At 39.7% G+C, this 19841-nt stretch overlaps 1 protein-coding gene across 14 annotated transcripts in view; it reads right to left on the reverse strand.

Moving 5' to 3' along the window:
• Positions 1-19269, reverse strand: part of LOC132142578 (histone acetyltransferase p300-like) — a 43488-nt gene extending 24219 nt beyond the window's left edge. For 3 of the 14 annotated variants that reach the window (XM_059552609.1, XM_059552601.1, XM_059552593.1), the window contains exons 1-14: positions 17356-19268; positions 14796-15361; positions 12975-13136; positions 11475-11715; positions 11281-11394; positions 10151-10378; positions 9618-9726; positions 9387-9518; positions 5760-5877; positions 5313-5481; positions 3518-3616; positions 3336-3424; positions 3101-3253; positions 1629-2087 (exon numbers count right to left, since the gene is read on the reverse strand). In XM_059552609.1, coding sequence (XP_059408592.1) covers positions 1629-2087; positions 3101-3253; positions 3336-3424; positions 3518-3616; positions 5313-5481; positions 5760-5877; positions 9387-9518; positions 9618-9726; positions 10151-10378; positions 11281-11394; positions 11475-11715; positions 12975-13136; positions 14796-15361; positions 17356-17449 — 2733 coding nt within the window. In that variant the 5' untranslated portion in view covers positions 17450-19268. Of the gene's footprint in view, positions 1-1628; positions 2088-3100; positions 3254-3335; positions 3425-3517; positions 3617-5312; positions 5482-5759; positions 5878-9386; positions 9519-9617; positions 9727-10150; positions 10379-11280; positions 11395-11474; positions 11716-12974; positions 13137-14795; positions 15362-17355 lie in introns of all 14 variants that reach the window. The other 11 variants (XM_059552656.1, XM_059552631.1, XM_059552639.1 and 8 more) reach the window with 9 other exon arrangements.
• Between the last annotated feature and the right edge of the window lie 572 nt (positions 19270-19841).

The raw sequence follows: 19841 nt of genomic DNA on the forward strand, positions 1-19841 counted from the left end.
GGGGAGGAACAGCCAACAAGGCACAGCAGATAGAGAGAACAGCCGATGAGATATTAAAGAAACAAAACAGAGCAAATGGCTAAATAAGAAACAAGTCAGGAGGAAGGCCAATGGCAAACAAAAACCAGCAGGAACCAATGGAACAACCAATGGAAACTAAAAAAAAAAAAGCAGCCAATGGCAAACAAAAGGAACAGCAAATAAAAAAAATGTAACTCAGAACCAATGAGAAATAACAGTCAGAAGTAGGGCTGGGTATCAATTCAGATGTTCCAGATCAGTTCGATTTCGATTCTCGATTCGATTTTCTATACTCGATTCTCGATTCAACTCAATGAATATAGATTTAATACAAATACTATATTTATTAAAAAAACAGTGAACATAAGTTTACAAGTAGGTAATAAATAAAAAGAAATTAAGAGCCACAAACCTGTATATTTAACTCTTTTATTTTAGGTACACTAGGGTACATTAAAACAGAACCCATCTCTAATTTTCAAATGCATACAATTATGTTAAATAAATACAATACAAATTTGATTCAAGATGAAAAATGTATGCTGAAAAAAAGTCAGAACAGTCGCATTCCTTGATCAAACAGGATCAAGTTATTTCATTTTTAAGATAAAACAATCATACAAAAAAAAATCGATTCGTGGCCTTTGAGAATCGATTTTGAATCGACCAAATTGTAAAAAACGATTAATCGAAAAATCTTTTTTTTTTTTTTACCCAGCCCTATTCAGAAGGAACAGCCAATGCGAAAGAGTACAGTAAGAGAAAATCCAACAAAAAAGGAAAGAAAAACAGCAATAGAAAAAGAAAATGAAGGAAATAATAAAACAACCAGCAGATTAAGACAGCTTTCAAGGTGGGCATGTCTGAGGTATTCCCTTCTTCTATTAACCCTATGCATTTTAGTTTATTTTACTTCATCACAAACAAGCAAATTGTGACAGAGTTCCATAAAAGACAAACAAAACCAAGAAATTCATCAGACCCTATGAAGTTTGTTTTATCTTTTCCCAAATTCACAGAAAATCTTTAACAGTTGTTTTTTGGAACCATTATAAAAAACGGTTGTAAATCAAACAAATGCATCAAAGTTCAAAAATGTAATCTTTTAAGATTTTATTATATGAATTAAATTTAATTATTTGAATGGTTTCTTTCAATTGTATATTCCTGCACAACAAAGGTTCACATTTTAAATTAAAAAGCAAGCCAAAAAATCTGATCCTCAAAAAATAATGTTTTAATAAATCCTATTATTACAGTTATTACTTGGAGAAAAATATTTTTATTACACACAGACATGCAGAACATGTAGACTACACATTTAAATGGCAGTCTTTTTGTGCTTTAATATTCAAAGACATTTTTTTTTTTTTTTTAATTGATTTGATTAAATGTACAGCCCTGCTTTTGATTTATTCATCCACATTATGCCAAATTCCATGACATTCTGATTATACTGTAAACTCCATTTTTATGATTCCATGATTCGGTGTTTCATCATGGGCCCTAAATTCACAGAAGACCCAAACAAAAAAGATCTTCAGTGTCGTTATGAATGTATAAGCAAAAACACCCCAAACAAACATGTTCTCGATTGTGATACTCACAGGAGTGTGTGGGTGTGCACAAAGCCCGTGGGCATTCTGGGAAGGCACAGATGACGCTAGCCCTGTTTGGGGGCCTCCAGCGGCTCCGCCCCCATGCGACGGCTGCTGGAGCTGACTGGCTTTTTCTGAGCCCACCCCCTGTGCCATCGGGGGCATCTGTGTTGCAGGTGGGGCCATAGTGGTCGAAGAAGTGGGGGTGTGGGGCTGTGGGGTCCGGTTACCCGGCAACTGCGGGGGCGTTTGGTGCGGGGCAGGGGTAGGGGTGAGGCTGCGTGCAGGAGAAGGGGAGTTTTGGCGCAAGGGAGGACAGTGCGCATGCAGTCCGGGCTGTGGGGCAGGTGGGGGTTGGTTGGATGGAGGCCCCTGAGGGCCGGCAGCGGCTGCAGAGCCGGAGACTGCTGCCTGGGTTTGAGCTACTGGACTACTGGCTGCCAGCGATGGTGGAGTAGGCATCTGATTCTGAGAGAGAAAAAGACCAACAAAAATAAGACTGGGCAGTATTACTATAGTGAAGGAAAAAATGATTTGATCCCCTGCTGATTTTGTACATTTGCCCACTGACAAAGAAATGATCAGTCTAACATTTTAAATGGTAGGTTTATTTGAACAGTGAGAGACTTCTCATTTCAAAAAAGGTTATAAATTGATTCACATTTTAATGAATGAATGAAATAAGTATTTGACCCCTTTGCAAAACATGTCTTAGTACTTGGTGGCAAAACCCTTGTTGGCAATCACAGAGGTCAGATGTTTTTTTTTGCAGTTGTGGTCACAAGGTTTACACACATCTCAGGAGGGTTTTTGTAGATCCTCTCCATGTCAATTAAGTTTCGAGGCTGAGGTTTGGCAACTCAAAGTTTCAGCTCCCTCCACAGATTTTCTGTAGGCCACTCCATGACCTCAATGTGCTTCTTCTTAAGCCACTTCTTTGTTGCCTTGGCCGTGTGTTTCCGGTCATTGTCATGCTTGAAATGTTCACACATCTTCAGTGTTCTGGTTGAGGGAAGGAGGTTCTCCCCAAGATTTAATGGTACATGGCCCTATCCATCATCCCTTTAATGAGGTGCATTTGTCCTGTACCCTTAGCAGAAAAACACCCCCAAATCATAATGTTTCAACCTCCGTGCTTGACTGTAGGGATGGCGTTCTTGGGGTTTTAGTCAGCCTTTCTCTCCCTCCAAACACAGTGAGTCGAGTTAATACCAAAGAGCTAAATTTTGGTCTCATCTGACCACAGCACTTGCATCTAGTTCTCCTCTAAATCATTCATATCTTCGTTGGCAAACTTTAGATGGGCCTGTACATGTACTTTCTTTAGCAGTTATTGAGTCATATTAGTCATTCATATCATCTTTCACAACAGAACACAACAGAAAATCTCTTTTACCCACCAAAAGACAAATCATATTAAATGCATTAGAGACAACAAGCTGTGCTGAGTAATACGGTATGAATGTGGTTCAATAGCTGACCTGTGACATGGATCCCTGCCCTGCAGGTTGGTTCAGGCCAACTGCACCCTTGCCCAGTCCAGCACCCGTGCCTGGAAACTGGTTCTGCATGTACTGGTTTGGTAACTGGGGTACGTTGGGTTGAGTCATTCGAGGTGTTCCCTGCATACCCATCTAAAAATATGCAATAGAGGCTTATATAAACACTTAAATCAGTTAAATTAGTTGTCCCTGTTCAGGTCACAATTGATGATACCTGACTGAGGTTTGCTCCCATTGGCAGGGGCGGCGTTGCCCTTTGTCCCATTGGTGGTTGCATCCCCACCTGGGCAAACTGATTCATACCTACACAAAAGTTGCAAAATTGTTACAAAAAAGGCAAACACAAAAATCTGGATTTATTTATAGATATTTAAAAAAAGATATTAAACTACAGACCATTTAGTGAGTGTGCCATACCAGCAGGATTCTGCATGCGATTGACCATCTGATTGGGTCCAGCGGCTGGAACTAAGGACGGATCCGAATGGGGACCATCTAGGAAAGACCAGAGCAACCATCACAAACTGCATAATTTGATTTAACCGTGTGTGTGTTTGTACTTAAAGCTGTTTGGTTTAAATTTAAGGGTATACCTGTAGTTCGCCCAAAAATTTAAATGTGCTGAATGTGTACAAATCCTCTGGCCATTCAAGATGTAGGCAAAAATGGAAACAGATTTGGAGAAGTGTATCATTACATCACTTGCTCACCAATGGATACTCTGCAGTGAATGGGTGCCGTCAGAATGAGAGTCCAAACAGCTGATAAATGCAACCAGACGCGGCTTGTCTATATGGGCAGGAGGGGCAAAGCCCCACAAAAATAATCATCCAAAACATAGACCTCTATATAAACTTAATCAAAAATCAATTGTAAATTCGAATTTTCTAGACTATTTTAAGTCGTAAAATAAGTAGTATTCAAACCCCGTGCATGGCTTTATCAGGCATGTATACATTATACTAAGCACGGCAGATGGTGCGTAAGAGCTCCCGAGCTCAACAGCGCCCCACAATTTTACTAAGTAAATCTGTGGTGAAAAGGGGGACTGCAGCGCGCTCTAACTGAGAGCCATTGGGGCAGATTTGAGACTGCCCCGCTTATTTTTATGTTACCTTACGTGAACCTCGTTCCACCAAGACGATATCAATCCACTTCACGTAAATCCTTTAGTTTAAATGTGTTTTTAATGAATAGCCTTTATATGGTTCTGTTGTGTTTGTTTTGTTTATCCTGAGAATAGACATATGATCGTTTTTCCTAACCCGAATTGCTTGACAACTTGTAACATTCTAAATCAACATTTGGAGGCAATAAATACGAAGGCAATTATTTTACGGCATTTTATTTGTAATTTGTAACATTACTTCAAGCCTGTCAGTCAAAATTAGCGTACCACCCACAGGATAAGACAAAGACATCTCTGCCAAAAATTTGTCCCCATGTGTTTAGGAATCAGAATATAAAGTTTACAAAATGTTTTTCATATATTAGCGCTATAACCCAGAATCTGCCCCACCTAAATTTATGGACAGGAGTCGCTACTGAATGCAACACAATAATCCACAAGTAACTCACATGACTGAAAAGCTCATCAAGACGCTTCTAACTTTAAAACATTACTTCCAGCTTGAAATACAAGTCATCTATCCATAATATTGCTTACTCCATTGAAAAAGTAATCTCATCTGAATCAGGAGAGAAATAAGCGCAGATGTGCACCTATGAAATATTCAGTTCAAAACAGTTGGTGGATATCAGTGACATGTCAGTGCATTTTTTATTTATTTATTTTTTTTAATGTAAGAGGACAACAGAGGATGGATTGTTTTACTGGAGGAAGGGCTATTATGCACTTGTATTTTGGCCAGAAGTGACATTTTAAATTTAAAACGCATTAATGATGGATTTGTTTCTCAGTTTTTCACTTCTAAAGGCATTAACTGATGGACTGGAGAAATGTGGATTACTTGTGAACTATTCTGATGTTTTTATCAGCTGTTTGGACTATCATTTTGACGGCACCCATTCACTGCAGAGGATCGATTGGTGAGCAAGTGATGAAATGGTAAATTTTAAAACTTATCTACAGCTTGGATAGCCTATGGATCGGTACATTTTCAGTAAATTTTCATTTTTGGGTGAACAGTTCCTTTAATGCCAATTTTTGCAGGTGTGTATGTGTACGTACTAGGCGGCGGTGCCTGATTCATGCCAGCTGGTGCTTGAGGTACAGCACTGTTGGACATGCCAGGCTGAGCTGGCATCATACCCTGCTTCTGCAGTCTGGTTCTCCTCTTCTCCTCCAGCTCTTTCTGAATCTTATAAATCTTCTCCGCCAACAAGTGGTAATACTCCGCCTGGAAAAGTTAAACATTCACAAGGACTATCATTCTTACAATTCATTTTAAACATGTTTCGGTTCAAAGTGTTTTTCATGCAGCTTTTAGCGGAGACAGAAAAGTTACTGGACGTTACTGGACCTGGTTAGGACTAAGTTTTCCAGCGCTCTGTCCAACATTAGATTGGGACAGCTGCGTCATGGGTAAAATGTGAGGAGTCAGGTGATTCTGTGGATTCACTTCGATATTTACTAAATATAATCCACAGACATGATACCATGCAAGTCTTTTCTTACCCTGCTGTTGGCAGAATCGTACATGTCACCCTCCACTTTGCGAGCATAAGCTACCAGGTTTTCCATCCGCCGATCCTTCAGTGCTGCAGGGTCTGGAGTGGGGAAGATGGCTTGCACACTATTCTCACACACACACACACACAGAGAGAGAGAGAGAGAGAAAGACCCAAGTAACAGAGTGAATTCATGAATTTGGACAGTGAAATGATCCAGTTTAGTTTTGTGTGATTTCTAGATAAGAATTTTAAATAATTTTAAGGAGAGCGAGTTCACAAAGAGCAATTTCAAATAAATCAGTGGATTATTTGACAAGACAAACCCAGATATTAACCTGATGCCTTGTTCAATTTATGATGTCCTGACACAAAGTTCAAATTATTTGCAATGGTCACTTTGTCGTGTCCAGTGTAGACAGCTGTTGCAGTGCGACTCGACAACTGTTGAGTCCGGTGTAGACATGGTGTGAAACTCTATTATAGATTTTATTAACATTTTAAATAACTTTTATTTTTGTATTTTCCACTTTCATTTTCATTAAAGTTTCAGTAATTTTGTAGTGTTTTTAGTTTTTGATGTCTATACAGTTTTTTCTGAATTTTTTATTTCAGTTTGGTTATTTTAGTACATCAACTTCTCAGAAATTGAGAAATGTGGCCTTGATAGCAAGCTGAAATAAAAGGTTTAATTTTGTATACTTTATTTCAGTTAGCGTTTCTTTTATTTCATGTATAATTCATGACAACAATGTAACTAACATGTTCAAGGCACATAAACATAGTAAGGACATCATTAAAATTGTCCATGTGACATCAGCGGCTCAGTAATTTTATGAAAGTTTCGAGATTACTTTGTGCAAAAACAAAACTAAAAACAAACAAAAATTACAGTTGAACCACTGATGTAACACTGACTATTTTAACAATAAGCCCTTTCACACATACAGACTTTTCCGGAAAATTACCAGTAAATTGCCGTAAAGAGATCATGTGTGAACAGGATCTTTTCAAAAATACCGGTAAATTCGTTCCGGCAATTTACCGGTATGAGAAGTTGTAAATTGCCAGAATTCTGCTGTGTGTGAACGCAGAAGGAAAATTACCGGTATGAGCACGTACGAGTTCAGAACGCGGTGACGTAAGACGTCTACTCCGGGCCAATCATAACAATGTGACGCATTCACGCACTGTTTAAGAAATTTAAATAAATGTCATCCAACTGAAGCGACAGCGAAATTAAAGCACTTCTCCTTATCCGGGCGGATGAAGAAATATGTCGTCATCTGAGAGAAACTGTTAGTGATGCAGTAACGTGGCATTGCATTATAAGGTTATGTTAGCCTATCCAGTTGAAGCCACTACAAAAAAAAAAAAATTAAAAAAAAAAAAATGGAGAACATCAATGTGAAGAAGATCTTGTTTACATCAAAACTGAAACCAAGCAATTCACACAGAACGCATATTTCGCGCATTTTCTAGAGGGACACCGTTGGACTCGCGTGTCGCACAAGAGAGCCGCATGTTTAGAAAGACATGTAAAATTAATGTATTTAACTTAATTTTCTAAAAATATCTCGAGACTTTATGTTGGGTTTTTGTTCCCCATCCCACTGCATCTCATGTTTTTAAATGAAAAAAAATTATTCTGTGTGACTGGTTTTCCGCCCTTTTTATTTATTTAACAATGCGTGCATATATGACGCTGTTTTGTTTATAGTTCTTTAAGCAACTTAATTAATAATAATTGGTTCATAAACATTATTTTAAATATTATGTTGTTTTTCCATAGTCATGTATTCTAATGCTTTGAATAAATGTGCAGTAATATTTTGCTCGATGCGCTATGGCCTCAGAAGAGAAGCAAAAAGCTTTTCTTCACCCTAACTGAAATTATGCATTTTAAATTCGAATACAATTCGAATTTTGATCATATTTAAGTAAAAAATTCTAATTTAGTTTCTTTTTTTAAGTTTTTTTTTTCAGCTATTTTGACAGCCCTAGACGATTCTAGCCCGAATCTGTATCTGTATGCATGAGACTGTCTGAATACTGCCAGAATTCACATTTCTTTTGTAAAAAAAAAAACATTGTGCAGAAGTATTACTTGCTGTTATGTGTGTGTCCGAAGCTGCAGTTGCTGCGTGACGCGTGTTCAAAAAAAACCCCAAAAAAACAGGGCGCTTCGAGAGAAGGTCGTTAAAAGCAATTTCCTATTTTCGTCTTCGAAACTTGTGTTGGTTGGTCCAATCGATTCATGCAATAGATTTCCGAACTTAAAATGACAGTCGACACGGTCACGGTTTTAGACTGGACGGGAGAAGTGATGGGAAAAGATCTGGGCACAGTTTTTCCAGAACTTTGTGCCAAGTTAAAGCGGTGTCCAGCTGTTTTAAATCATTTTTTAGATGTATTATGGTGCCCGAACCCGTATGACTTTGAACAGTGACCGCGAACATTTTGTTTTCTGCAGCCGCAGCCATCATTACCAAGCGCGAACCGTTGACTCTGACAGTGAATGAGAGGAGACGAAGCGAACGCACCGGCCATAGTGTGACATCCGTGTAAACATAGATGACGTCTTTTTTTTAATTAAGGAAGATAGCCTTCGTTTGTATGTAGGCCTAAGAAATGTATATATACGCACCTTTTCTGCGATGTTGCACGTCTTACAGACTGCAATTTACAAACGCAACTTCATTGTGATATTAATCCTTTCAAGCAGATTTTCACTAAATTGGTCGGCTCCCTACAGCATCAGGTGTTTTATTAATGGTGAGTATAATTATTTAAACCAGTCGTCTATTACGATGTCTCTGTAACAAAAGCAGTTGCATGAATACTAAAGTTTGAAATAAAAATGAAACCATCAACAGAAATACTGACCACGTATTACCCTCCATGTTTAAAAATACAAGCGCAGCTGTTATTGACGTCACAGAATTTACCGGTATTTTGGAATGGATGTGTGAATGGTGCTTTACCGGAAAAAAGACGGAATGTCGTTGACTGTGTGAACAGCGCCTTTTTGAATTTACCGCTAAAGTCGTTCCGGTAATTTTATGGCAATTTACTGGTATTACTGTGTGAAAGAGGCTAATGTCTTTAACTTTCTTGGTCTAGAACGTGTCAGTTGTGTTGCTGTCTATGGAGGGTCAGAGAGCTCCAGATTTCATCAGAAATATCTTAATTTGTGTTCCAAAGATAAATAAAGGTCTTACAGGTTTAGAAAGACATGAAGGTAAATAATTAACAACAGAATTTTCATTTTTGTGTGAACTAACCCTTTAAGTATAAATAGATGCATTTGTAAAAATTTACACTTTCATTCAAAAATGTAGTTTAAGAAATTACTATTGTTATTCAGCAAAGATGCATTAAACTGATCAAATATAACAATAAAGACATTTATTATGTTCCATAAGATATCGATTACAATTGTTTTGGGCTTTCCATTCACTGAATAGTAATGTGTATAAGTGATGTATCAATAACACTAGTGATTTGCAAGAGACGTTTTTCATTCATTTACCATTAATATAAAATTCCCCAACATATTTTACTTTTTCTTACAATAGAGGTATAAAATGACAGAGGTATAAAATGACAGGCTGTGTGTTAGCATAACACTCACAGTTTGTGTACGAGGTGATTGCGGAGGTCCTGTGTGATGTCTTCATGCCAGTTCTTCCTCATTCCTGCAGAGGAAGGTGTGGCTGTTGCTCCAGAACCCATGTTACCAACACCAGAGCAGTCATTCATCAGACTGCGAGAGAGACAAATCATCAAACATCAACATACAGCTTTCACCGACTAAACCATTTAAACCAGGTCTGGTGCACTGGGCCGCAGTGATGTTTGGTACCTCTGAGGCGTCATGTTCCTGTGCAGCATGCCGTCAGGCAGCATTCCTGGATGCTGGTTCGTCATCGGAGCGCCGACTCCACCGTTCACTCCCATTGAGTTCCCACCTGCTGGTGCACACAGTTTAAGATATTATAGGCAAGACACGTTAAAGATGTGAACTAGCGGACTAGCTTTTCCACTAACTGAAAAAAAACACATGCGTGCATGATTAATAACAACAACAAAACAAACCATAAAATTACGGTTGAACCACTGATGTCACATGGACTATTTTAATGATGTTCTTACTACCTTTCTGGGTCTTGAACATGGTAGTCCCATTGCTGTCTATGGAAGGGTCAGAGAGCTCTCGGATTTAATAAAAAAATATCTTAATTTGTTTTCTGAAGCTGAATGAATGTCTTATGGGCTTGGAACGACATGAGGGTGAGTAATTAATGGCAAAACTTTCATTTTAATGTGAACCAACCCTTTAAATAACATTAGCGGACATACATGTAATTAGAGGCTACAACTAATGGAAACGCTCACCTATATTGTTGAGCGTCCTCATGCCGGGTTGAGTGGGAACAGAGGTCTGCTGATTCTGAGTGGATGCCTGGGTGCCCTGGTAGGTGAGTCCAAGGGCAGCGTATGCCCTTTCAATGGAGCTGGGGTCAATTTGACTGGGTGGGTTTAAGTTTGGGGCTGAAGGTTGACCACCGGGTAATGACCCACCTAACGGACCACCCATGCCCATCCCAGCACCTCCCAGCAGAGCTAGAGAGAAGAACAGAAATTGAACAACACTTTAAATACTAGAATATGCTGATATAGTAGTATTTTAGTATTAAGGATGGTAATGTCTTAAAGGGATAGTTCACTGCAAAATAAAAATTCTGTCATTAACTACTCACCCTCATGTCGTTCCAAACCCGTAATACTCTTGTACTAACACAAACTGAGATCTTCTTGATGAATTCCGAGAGCTCTCTGAGCCTCCCATAGACAGCAAGGATCCGAACACGATCAAGGCTCAGAAACATAGCAAGGACATGGTTAACATAATCCATAAGACATCAGTAGTTCAACCGTAAACAACACTGTTTTGTTTAGATCAAAGTGTAAACAACGTGAACAGTGTATCCGAGTACGGTGCTGCTGACACAAAGAATACTTTATGTATGTGATTCTCTCCAAAATGCCACTAAAGGGTGACGAGGAGATGAATTGTTGAATAAAGTTGTTGTTTTTTTTTCTTTGCAGACAAAAAGTATTCTCGTAGCTTACGGTTGAACCACTGATGTCACATGGATTTTTTTTTTAACTGTGTCCTTGCTACTTTTCGACCTTGATCGTGGTAGGACCCTTGCTGTCTTTGCGAGGGTCAGAAAGCTCTCGGATTTCATCAAAAATATCTTCATTTTATGTTCCAAAGATGAACGAAGGTCTTGCATGTTTGGAACGACACGAGGGAGAGGAATTAATAACAGAATTTTCATTTTGGGGTGAACTATCCCTTTAAGGAAAGTCAGAGGAATCCAATTTTATTTTATGGGTGAAAACAGCTGAAACGTTGATCTAAATATCTTCTTTTTTGGTGGACAGAAGACAGGAAGTCACACAGATTTTGAATGACATCAGGATGAGTAGCAGTAGCATTTGTGCATACTAAAACTCACACTGCTGGTTTCTTTTGTCTCCGGCGCTTTTAAGCGGCAGACAGACGGGACAGTCATGCCGCGTGCAGTTCTTCCAGTGAGAGATGATCTGCCTGGAGGACGCGCAGTGAGCCACTGCAGAGGAAAACACGCATTGTTTATGGGTAGGAAAATACAATTAGATTGAAAGAATATAAGCTGGTGGCAACGCTCACCCTGGCAGGATTTTCCGGCCTGACAGTGCGTCATGTGATTAAGGACGTTCTTCATGGTTCTGCAGTGGGGCAGGCTGCACTGGCGAACCTCTCCGTTGGCTTGCTCTCTGCGATGGCACTTGTGAGCGTGCAGTAACAGCACCAGCTGCTGCTGAATGAGTTTACGCTTCTCTGGGTCCGCTGCAGGGGGCGCTGCCACCCCACCTGGGCCCGATACACCACCCACCACACCTGAGCTCTGCTAGACACAGACAGAAACAGGATTTTCAAGGCACAGGATTTCATCTTCCTGCTGCTGCAGAGTGTTAAGATACAGAGAATTATCAGAATATTTTTTCAAATATTTTATTTACATTTACACATTAAGCAGATGCTTTAATCCAAATAGACTTAGTGCATTCAGGAGAGATATATATATATATATATATATATATATATAAATTTATTCCTGTGATATTAAAGCTGAATTTTCAGCATCATTACTCCAGTCTTCAGTGTCACGTGATCTTTCAGAAATCATTCTGATATCATGATTTGATGTTCACGAAACATTATCAATGTTGAAAACGGTTGTATTGTTTCACATTTTCGCGAAAACTATGATCTAAATGCAAAACCTGCACACCATTTTCCGTATTTTAATATTCTGAATGTTTAGATTTCGCAGAATAGTTTTAATTTGGTAACAAGTGTTAGTGAGAATACTGCAATTGTACTTGTTACAAGAAAAACAAATCAAACTAATTAGCCAGAAATTATTTATATACATTTTATTTAAACAACATTTTTTCAAAACTAGGGACGTACCAAAATTGTGGCTGTCAAAAATTTTCTGCAACTTAACAGATTTTTAACTTTGATTTTGACTTTGATGTGGATTCATTTAAGCATAAAATTATGAATTATTATTTTACTAAGACCTTGTCCATGCAAATACAACTTTTATTGCATAAAAATCACCTCAAGAGTGTTTTTCTGCTCTGCACACAAGTATATAGTTAATCAAGAGCTTTTTTTTTTTTTCAATTAAATGTTGGACTATTTTAGATAAAAGGTCACATTAACCTATGTAAGCTGGCGTAATTGCTTATGTACTGTGAAGAGAAAAAAAGCACTTTGATTTTGTTGTTAAGTCTAGTGAGGCCAGCATTTTCAGAGGTGGTCTAAGCGACACATTTCCGTTGCAGTGCATCACTGTTCAAAGTATTTTCCAGATTAAAACAAACTGAAACTGGGGGTAGTGATGTGTGGAATTTCACAAATAATGGCCTCTCAAATTGTGCACAGATCTGGAGAAACACATTTTGTGACTACCTAGAAGTAATCGATCAACAAGTTCAGTGTCTATGGGATGAAGCACTGGCTGAGGTCTGAGGGGAAATGCTAACTGAAGGCTCTCGGTGGCCAGTAAGAGACAGAATTAAATCTCCTCAGTCAGAAAGGCTCAGGGAATGTGTGTGGATGTGGTTGGCTGTCACAAGTTCTGTACAGTTCTCTCACCATGCCAGCCATGTTCTGCCCATGCTGAGGTTTCTTGTCCATGGTGAACTGGTTAATGCTGTTGGGTTGTCCCGCTTTGTTTTGGGGTGGAAGCCCAAGGGACTGTCCTCCGCACTGACCATATGCACTACCGTAGGGGCCTGGAGCACCCATCATTCCCATCTGAGGAAAATAAATCAAATAAAAACTTTATCAAGAATGAATATGAGCTAGTATATCAGTCTCAAAGGTTTCAGTTATGACAGAATCGGATCCATCATCCTGGACAGAATCATAAACTATCAAAGATGAGCTGACAAAACTGAGAATGCTAATGGCAAAACAAGAACATGAAACATCAATAGATGAGAAACAGTCACTCAGCCTGTTTGACACTCACGTTCTCATTGTATTCACATAATGTTAATGACAATGCAGGAATCAATTCTGCAAAATAAACCTCAAAACAGCAGCTTGAAATCTAGAAGAACCCAGCGGGAAAAAAAAAAAAAAATGTCATTCCCTCTTTTTTTCTGCCCATTTCCTGCAGTCCAGGTTGTGCAATCGCCTGTGAATCAACAAAATGGTGCGCACAGTTCCTCGTACGAGGGGGTACAGACGGGTGTTCAAACTGAGCTCTGTTTCAAAGTGTGAAGGATCACATCACATCACATTCAAACCAAAGAGAGGGATTTCTTTCACTTGAATAGTCTATTTCACTACCTGATTTCTAACAACAGTCTTACAAGACAAAAAAAAATGAACAAAGGGTTGTGTTTTAAAAGAGGGGAATACAGTGATGTCACAAGAACATAAGTAATCAGATTGGTCTATCCGGATGAAGAAAACCAGAATTTTTCAAATTTCGTTTTTTTAATCAAGCAACCAGTCTTTTTTTTTCAGGTTATAAAGTTTGAAAATTAGACAACTTGGCCTAATCTTTAAAATTTAGGTTCTCTCTAAAGCAACTTAGCCATAAAGTCTGGTGTCAAGTTAGGTGTGAGACCGCAACAGATCATGACACTTTTTGTTGTTATTGTACTTTTTGCTCCGTAAAATAGTTGGACAACTGTTGAAACAGGAAGTTGGGACAGAAAGGCCTAAGTGTTTTTGTATTAAAAATAATAATATTATGAATAATTAATTATTTATTGATTTCAATAGGTTTTTGTCAATTTTTCAATTTGACTAATGAATAACAACACTTATGTTTGTTTAAAATAATATTAAATTGTAGAGATATATAAAAATTATTTTAAAAATAAAAAATATATTTATTGTAATTAATAATTATATATAACCAAAATGTAATATTTATAATAAAATCTATCTATAATAAATAAACATATAGCATCTAAAATAAATAAAATATATATAAATGACATACAAATTTTTAAGTTTGAGTCTCTTATGCTCATCAAGGCTGCATTTATTTGATCATATATAAAGTGCAGTGCAACAGTAATATGGTTAAATATTACAATTTTAAATGTAATATCAATATTTTTAAAATGTAAAATATTCCTGTAATGGCAAAGCTGAATTTTCAGCATCATTACTTTAGTCTTCAATGTCACATGATCCTTCAGAAATCTTGTACAGAAATTCCAAAAGATCAGCATTTATTTTGAATATAATTTTATAACATCATATTGTAACACACACACACATATACATATATATATTACTGACCCCGAATTAAATAGCTCTTTCACTCAAAGACACATCAGTCCATATATGTATAATGAGATATAAAACACAGACTGAAGTTAACCTTGAAGCTTGAACCAAACCCATTTTGCATGCGATTCTTCTATTGACACTCTGATCTGTTCACGTTACCTTGTTCACTGCTCCTGGCTGCTGCGGTCTCATTGCTGCCTGTGCCATCTGCTGCCCTGCGTTCTGCTGCTGCAGAGCATCGGGCAGCATGCTCCCGTTACCAACCATGCCCGCATTCATGTTCACGTTGGCGTAGCCCATTCTAGGCACACCATTCATCATCTGCCCTCCCATCATGCTCTGCGGCTGTCCGTTCCCTTTCTGGACGCCCATCATGCCCCGGTTCAGTCCCGCCACCATGCCAGGCTGCTGCTGTTGAGGGCCACACAGTCCCTGAGTAACCGGGTTGCCACTCAGACCTCCAATCATGCCCAAGGAGGGCGTGTTACCAGGGTTGCCGGTGGCTGTGGAGGTGGATGGAGGGGCGCCAGGGCGGAGGAGCTCAGACAGGTGCTTGTGTTTGGCCGCTGTGTCCTGGCCCAAGCCGCCCAGAGGGCCCAACATTCCTCCTCCACCCAGAGTGGTGTGCAACTGGCCGTGGTCCATCCCGTTAGGAAGGCCCAGGTCAGAGGAGTTAATGAGCTCATCCGGGAGGTCATGCTCCAGGTCAAACAGGGAGCCAAAATCTGGAAGAAAGAGGGAATAGAGACTTTAATAATCTCACTCATAATGAGATACATTAGAGAATAATTAGAGTATATGCCACAAAAATGAGACGTGTCCAGCAAAGCCACGGCAAAAGAAACCATTTTTGTTCTTAGACAGAATTTAAGCTGATGAAATAAAAGTAACACGACAACAATAAGTGCACAACACATCTGTAATTTCAATACAATGGGAGGTTAGTTGGCCTGGACAATACATGGTTGATCCGTCAATCTACAGCAAGAAATCTAGACAAATTTACCAAAGCGCGACTGAACGAATCTCGTGCAACAGTTTACTGCAGCTCCCGTGATGAGAGAACGACTAAGATTATCGGCTCACATGATAGCAGTATGTATGTCCTAATAGTTCATACTAATAAAAAACACATGGCATGGCATAACAATGGACAAGTGGACAAAATGGGGGGCCTTTTCCTACATAATGGCAGATCCTGATAGCAGCACCACATCAATGACTGATAAATGTAACCTACTCTAAATACGAAGCAAGCTCATTTTGAAATGCACTCTTCACTTTGGTGAATAGATTGATATATAAGCAAAGCAATTAATCAGACAATATTTGGATTGGAGTTTGAGATTATGGTCATAGACCAACAACTGAAACATGCTTAGCTGCTTTACAGAAGTGTTTTTCACACTTTTATCTGTTTTAAAGTCTACATACAACGTTTTTTTTGTGGATACCGGAGTGTTTTTATTTCATTTTATATATTTAAAGGAGATTTTTAAATGCATGTACATTTTCAATAGACGCAAATTAGAAAAGTGACAGCATTTCACCAATTTTTATGATACACTTTTAGCATGTTTTTTTTCATCTAGAGAATATTTCTAAATAATAATAATATTGACTTCAACATTCTAAATATTAAAACAACCATTGTATGCCCAGTTTATGCGTTTATCTTTACGTAACTGCAGATAGTGTGCAGTAAAAATAAAAACGGGATTTAGTTTAAAGTATTAGTTGTACAAACATTAACTTCTTCTTGCCTAGATCACAACACAAACAGTGGCACAACTTACCCCAGTTTCCCCAAACTTGTTTTTAATAAAAATAAAAATGAAATAAATATTGTATGAAATAAAATGCTGATTCAAATCCATCTTATTTACTATTTTGAAATTATACATACATATAAATAGATTATACATTAGCATAACAGTGACAGTCTGCTGTGTTGATAACAGCCATTTAAAAACCTGCACTGGTGAACCACTAGAGTTCAGGCAATATGATCCGACTTCCACTTCTATACATGCTGTGAAGAAACCTGTATAAACCAGCCTAGGATCGTTTGCTGGTCTGAACCAGTCAGGCCGGATTGAGGGGGGTTTTCATCTGGTCTACCAGGAAGACCAGCAAACCACCTGAAGCTAGTTAAAATACAGAGTAACCACACAGATGAAGTAGTGTTGATCAGAAACTCGCAAACACTGGTTTGTCAACTATTTAGTACGCACTACCTGTAAACCAACTTGAAAAGAAAGTCTCGAGGTGCTCTACACTTCACTCACAACCGTGTGTCAGTAAAACGACGTGATTTACAACGTGTTCCTGTCGAGTATTCCCTTTCCTGACAAGCTCAAAATGTTTCACCTCATAAACCTTTGACACCAAGCCCTGCTCTCGACATCTCACAACGACGAACAAAGCGAAAAGTTTGTGTAACGCACACCCGGAAAAACACTGCATACTATTTTGCACACTCAGATGTCCAGTATTGTAACACACCTCATCAACTTCAAATGAAAACACGGAGCAAATTAGCCTGCTAGCTATCCCTGCTAAGTTATTTAAATACCAGGGGACGATGCAAACAAGGAAACAAACACAACAAAAGAAAGATCTTGGGAACACACGTCGAGCGTCTTATTCATACATACAGGCGAACAGCGACAGACTCGGCGCCGCGCACCGCCGCGCGTGAAACATTATTATTATTTACCGTTTCCATCGCTCGCGGACACCGACAGAGCCGGGGAAGACAATTTAGGCCTCTTAGCTGAAGGCGGGCCGGATTCCAGCACATTATCGGCCATAGTTTTCCTCCGGTTTAGTGTTAAAGCATATATCCCGCGTAGGATAGCCCTTCCTGTGCAGTCGCGAGCCGATGTGCAAATGAAATCTCTCCTCGTTCACGAGCACCGGACGGATTCCCGTTTCCCTTTCCTGGGACGATACATGCATGCAATGCAATGCAATGCAAAGCTTTAATGTTCAGTCCACCTTTAAAGCTCCCTTTTAAGATTTTCTAATCTTTAGTTCCTCAAAGTATATTTCCGAATGGAGGAGGTGAAGGGAGGGACAGACGGTCATGCAAGCTCGCCGCAAACTCACGTAGCCTCTTCGGCGACTGAGCAATTTTCCCGAGATTGATCCTCGTTGCTTGCATCCGTCTTTTCCGCCATTGTCGGCGGGTAGCTGAAATGTTGTTGTTTTTAAGGCGTTGTGTATGAGAAACCGGACTCGCTGCTTCATGCAATGCTTATGAGCAAACGCTATGATTCAGAATCGTGTCTGTCTTTGCATTGTTGCATATGCAGTTCTCAGCCTGCATCACTTTATTTAGAATTCTGCAAGTCCATCGGGCTCCTTAAAACTGACATAGATGAGTTTGAATCCCCTTCATCAATGTCTTTATTTCCTCTCAAGTAATTAAGATGAATGGAGAGAACAAATAAATACTGGAAATATCATTAAACAGTCATATGCATGTAAAAGTTTCCTTTCTTAATAAGACAGTTCTCTTTGCAGAATAAATAACACGATGAATGTGCATTCAACTTCAGTTTGCAAGCATGAGCTCCCACTTTAGATGATTCTAAACAACGTGCATGTTTCAGAGCCCGTGTCTTGCAACAACACTTCAAAGTGACAAGTCAGATGGTTTATTGTGCATTCGTCTCTGAATATGGCTCGTGCGCCCTCTGTGTGAACGTGTCCACTGCACGAGTTAAAAGTGTTTGCAGAAAGCTTCACGGGACCACCCTGCACTGCGCACAGCTCGTGCATTCAAATAAATGATTTCAGAAGTGTCCGTCTAATGGACAGAACGTGCATGCGGTCGGTCTGAAGTGCAGGATGATGTTGTCTCGCAAGTACGCTGTGCTCGAGCTAAAGAATGGGAATCAAGTGAACTTGGTCAATGCATATGCGTGTATTTCAATTCACTGACACATCGAGCAAATGAGAATAATTTGTCACTGCACGAAGAGCCCTGTGGAGCATTAAGAAAGAGCAAGAGGAACAGCCAGTAGTGGGTCGAAAACAGAACCAAACCGAGCTGGGCTTCAAAAATATTTCGGGTCTGAAGCATCTGCCGATCCGGGTGATATTGCCAGCTGCACCCCCCAAAATCTGGGGGTCCTCAAACCCCTTTCATATGCTTTGTGATGATGTGAACCCCCCTGCGCGTTCATCCCTTTTAGATTTCTCCCTTCTCTTGCACAGTTCCTGCAATTTTCCCCACTTTCGCCGTCGTCCGCCAGCAACCGGCGATGTGATTTCTCAGATATTCCCACTTCGTGACGCTGTTATTTTCCTTTTCCCCTGACGAGCTTCCCTTCGTTTAAATACATTGCCCTCTTCCGCCTCTCCGCTTCGTTTAAAAAAAAAGAACAGCAAAAGAAAGGAAAACCCAGTCTGCTCTCTGATTTGCACACGGGAGAATCTTTAATCTCCCTCCGTCGCCTCCGCTAATCGCCGGGCTTGTGTTTTATCCGGTCTGGATGCGCGAACCGGAGCCGGCGGCGCTCAGAGTCGCAGTGGTCGTTGCGCGAGTGGCTCTTTTTTTCGGTCGCTCCTGCCTCCTTCACTCTCTCCGCACAAACAAAATGGCGGCTTGTTGTTTCTACTCCTCTGGCTGGGGGAGGGAAGGTTGGAGGTGCGGTAACATTTGTAAAGGGGGGTGGAGGGGGAGATGGCGATCGGGATTTCCCGGACAGCGCTGTTTCCGTACTGTTTCGAAGTTGCGTCTGTGGTCCAGCAGCATCATCATCAGATGATGGAGTCACTAGTAGTGAGATGAGGCCCACCTTGTGACTTATTATTTTGCAAAATATTGCCTCGCTTGGCTTCGCTGTAGTTGGAGGGACAGTCAACCTCCTCGGAGAAGCCCAGGGGGTAAAGTGTCCTGTTGAAGTGCAGTGGTGATAGAGGCCAGACCAAAAACTGATGTTTTTCAGACCTCGTACTCGAGAGTCGTCTCAGTTCCTCAAAGCCTAGCGAGCTGCCAAACTACAGAGTATTTTTGGACATCATAGGCATGTTCGTAGTCAGCTCAGCTTAAAAACGTTGCTTAACTAGGCTTTTTTTTTTTTATAAACTCGTGTGAGAGATTTTGGAGACAACTCGTGTGCTGGTTTTAGCTGGTCTTCCAGCCTGGTCATATCTAGTTTGAGGCTTTGACCACTTCTTTTTTTAGCTAGTCAG

This window comes from Carassius carassius, chromosome 1 (genome assembly GCF_963082965.1).
Source record: "Carassius carassius chromosome 1, fCarCar2.1, whole genome shotgun sequence".
Classification (NCBI taxonomy): domain Eukaryota; kingdom Metazoa; phylum Chordata; class Actinopteri; order Cypriniformes; family Cyprinidae; genus Carassius; species Carassius carassius.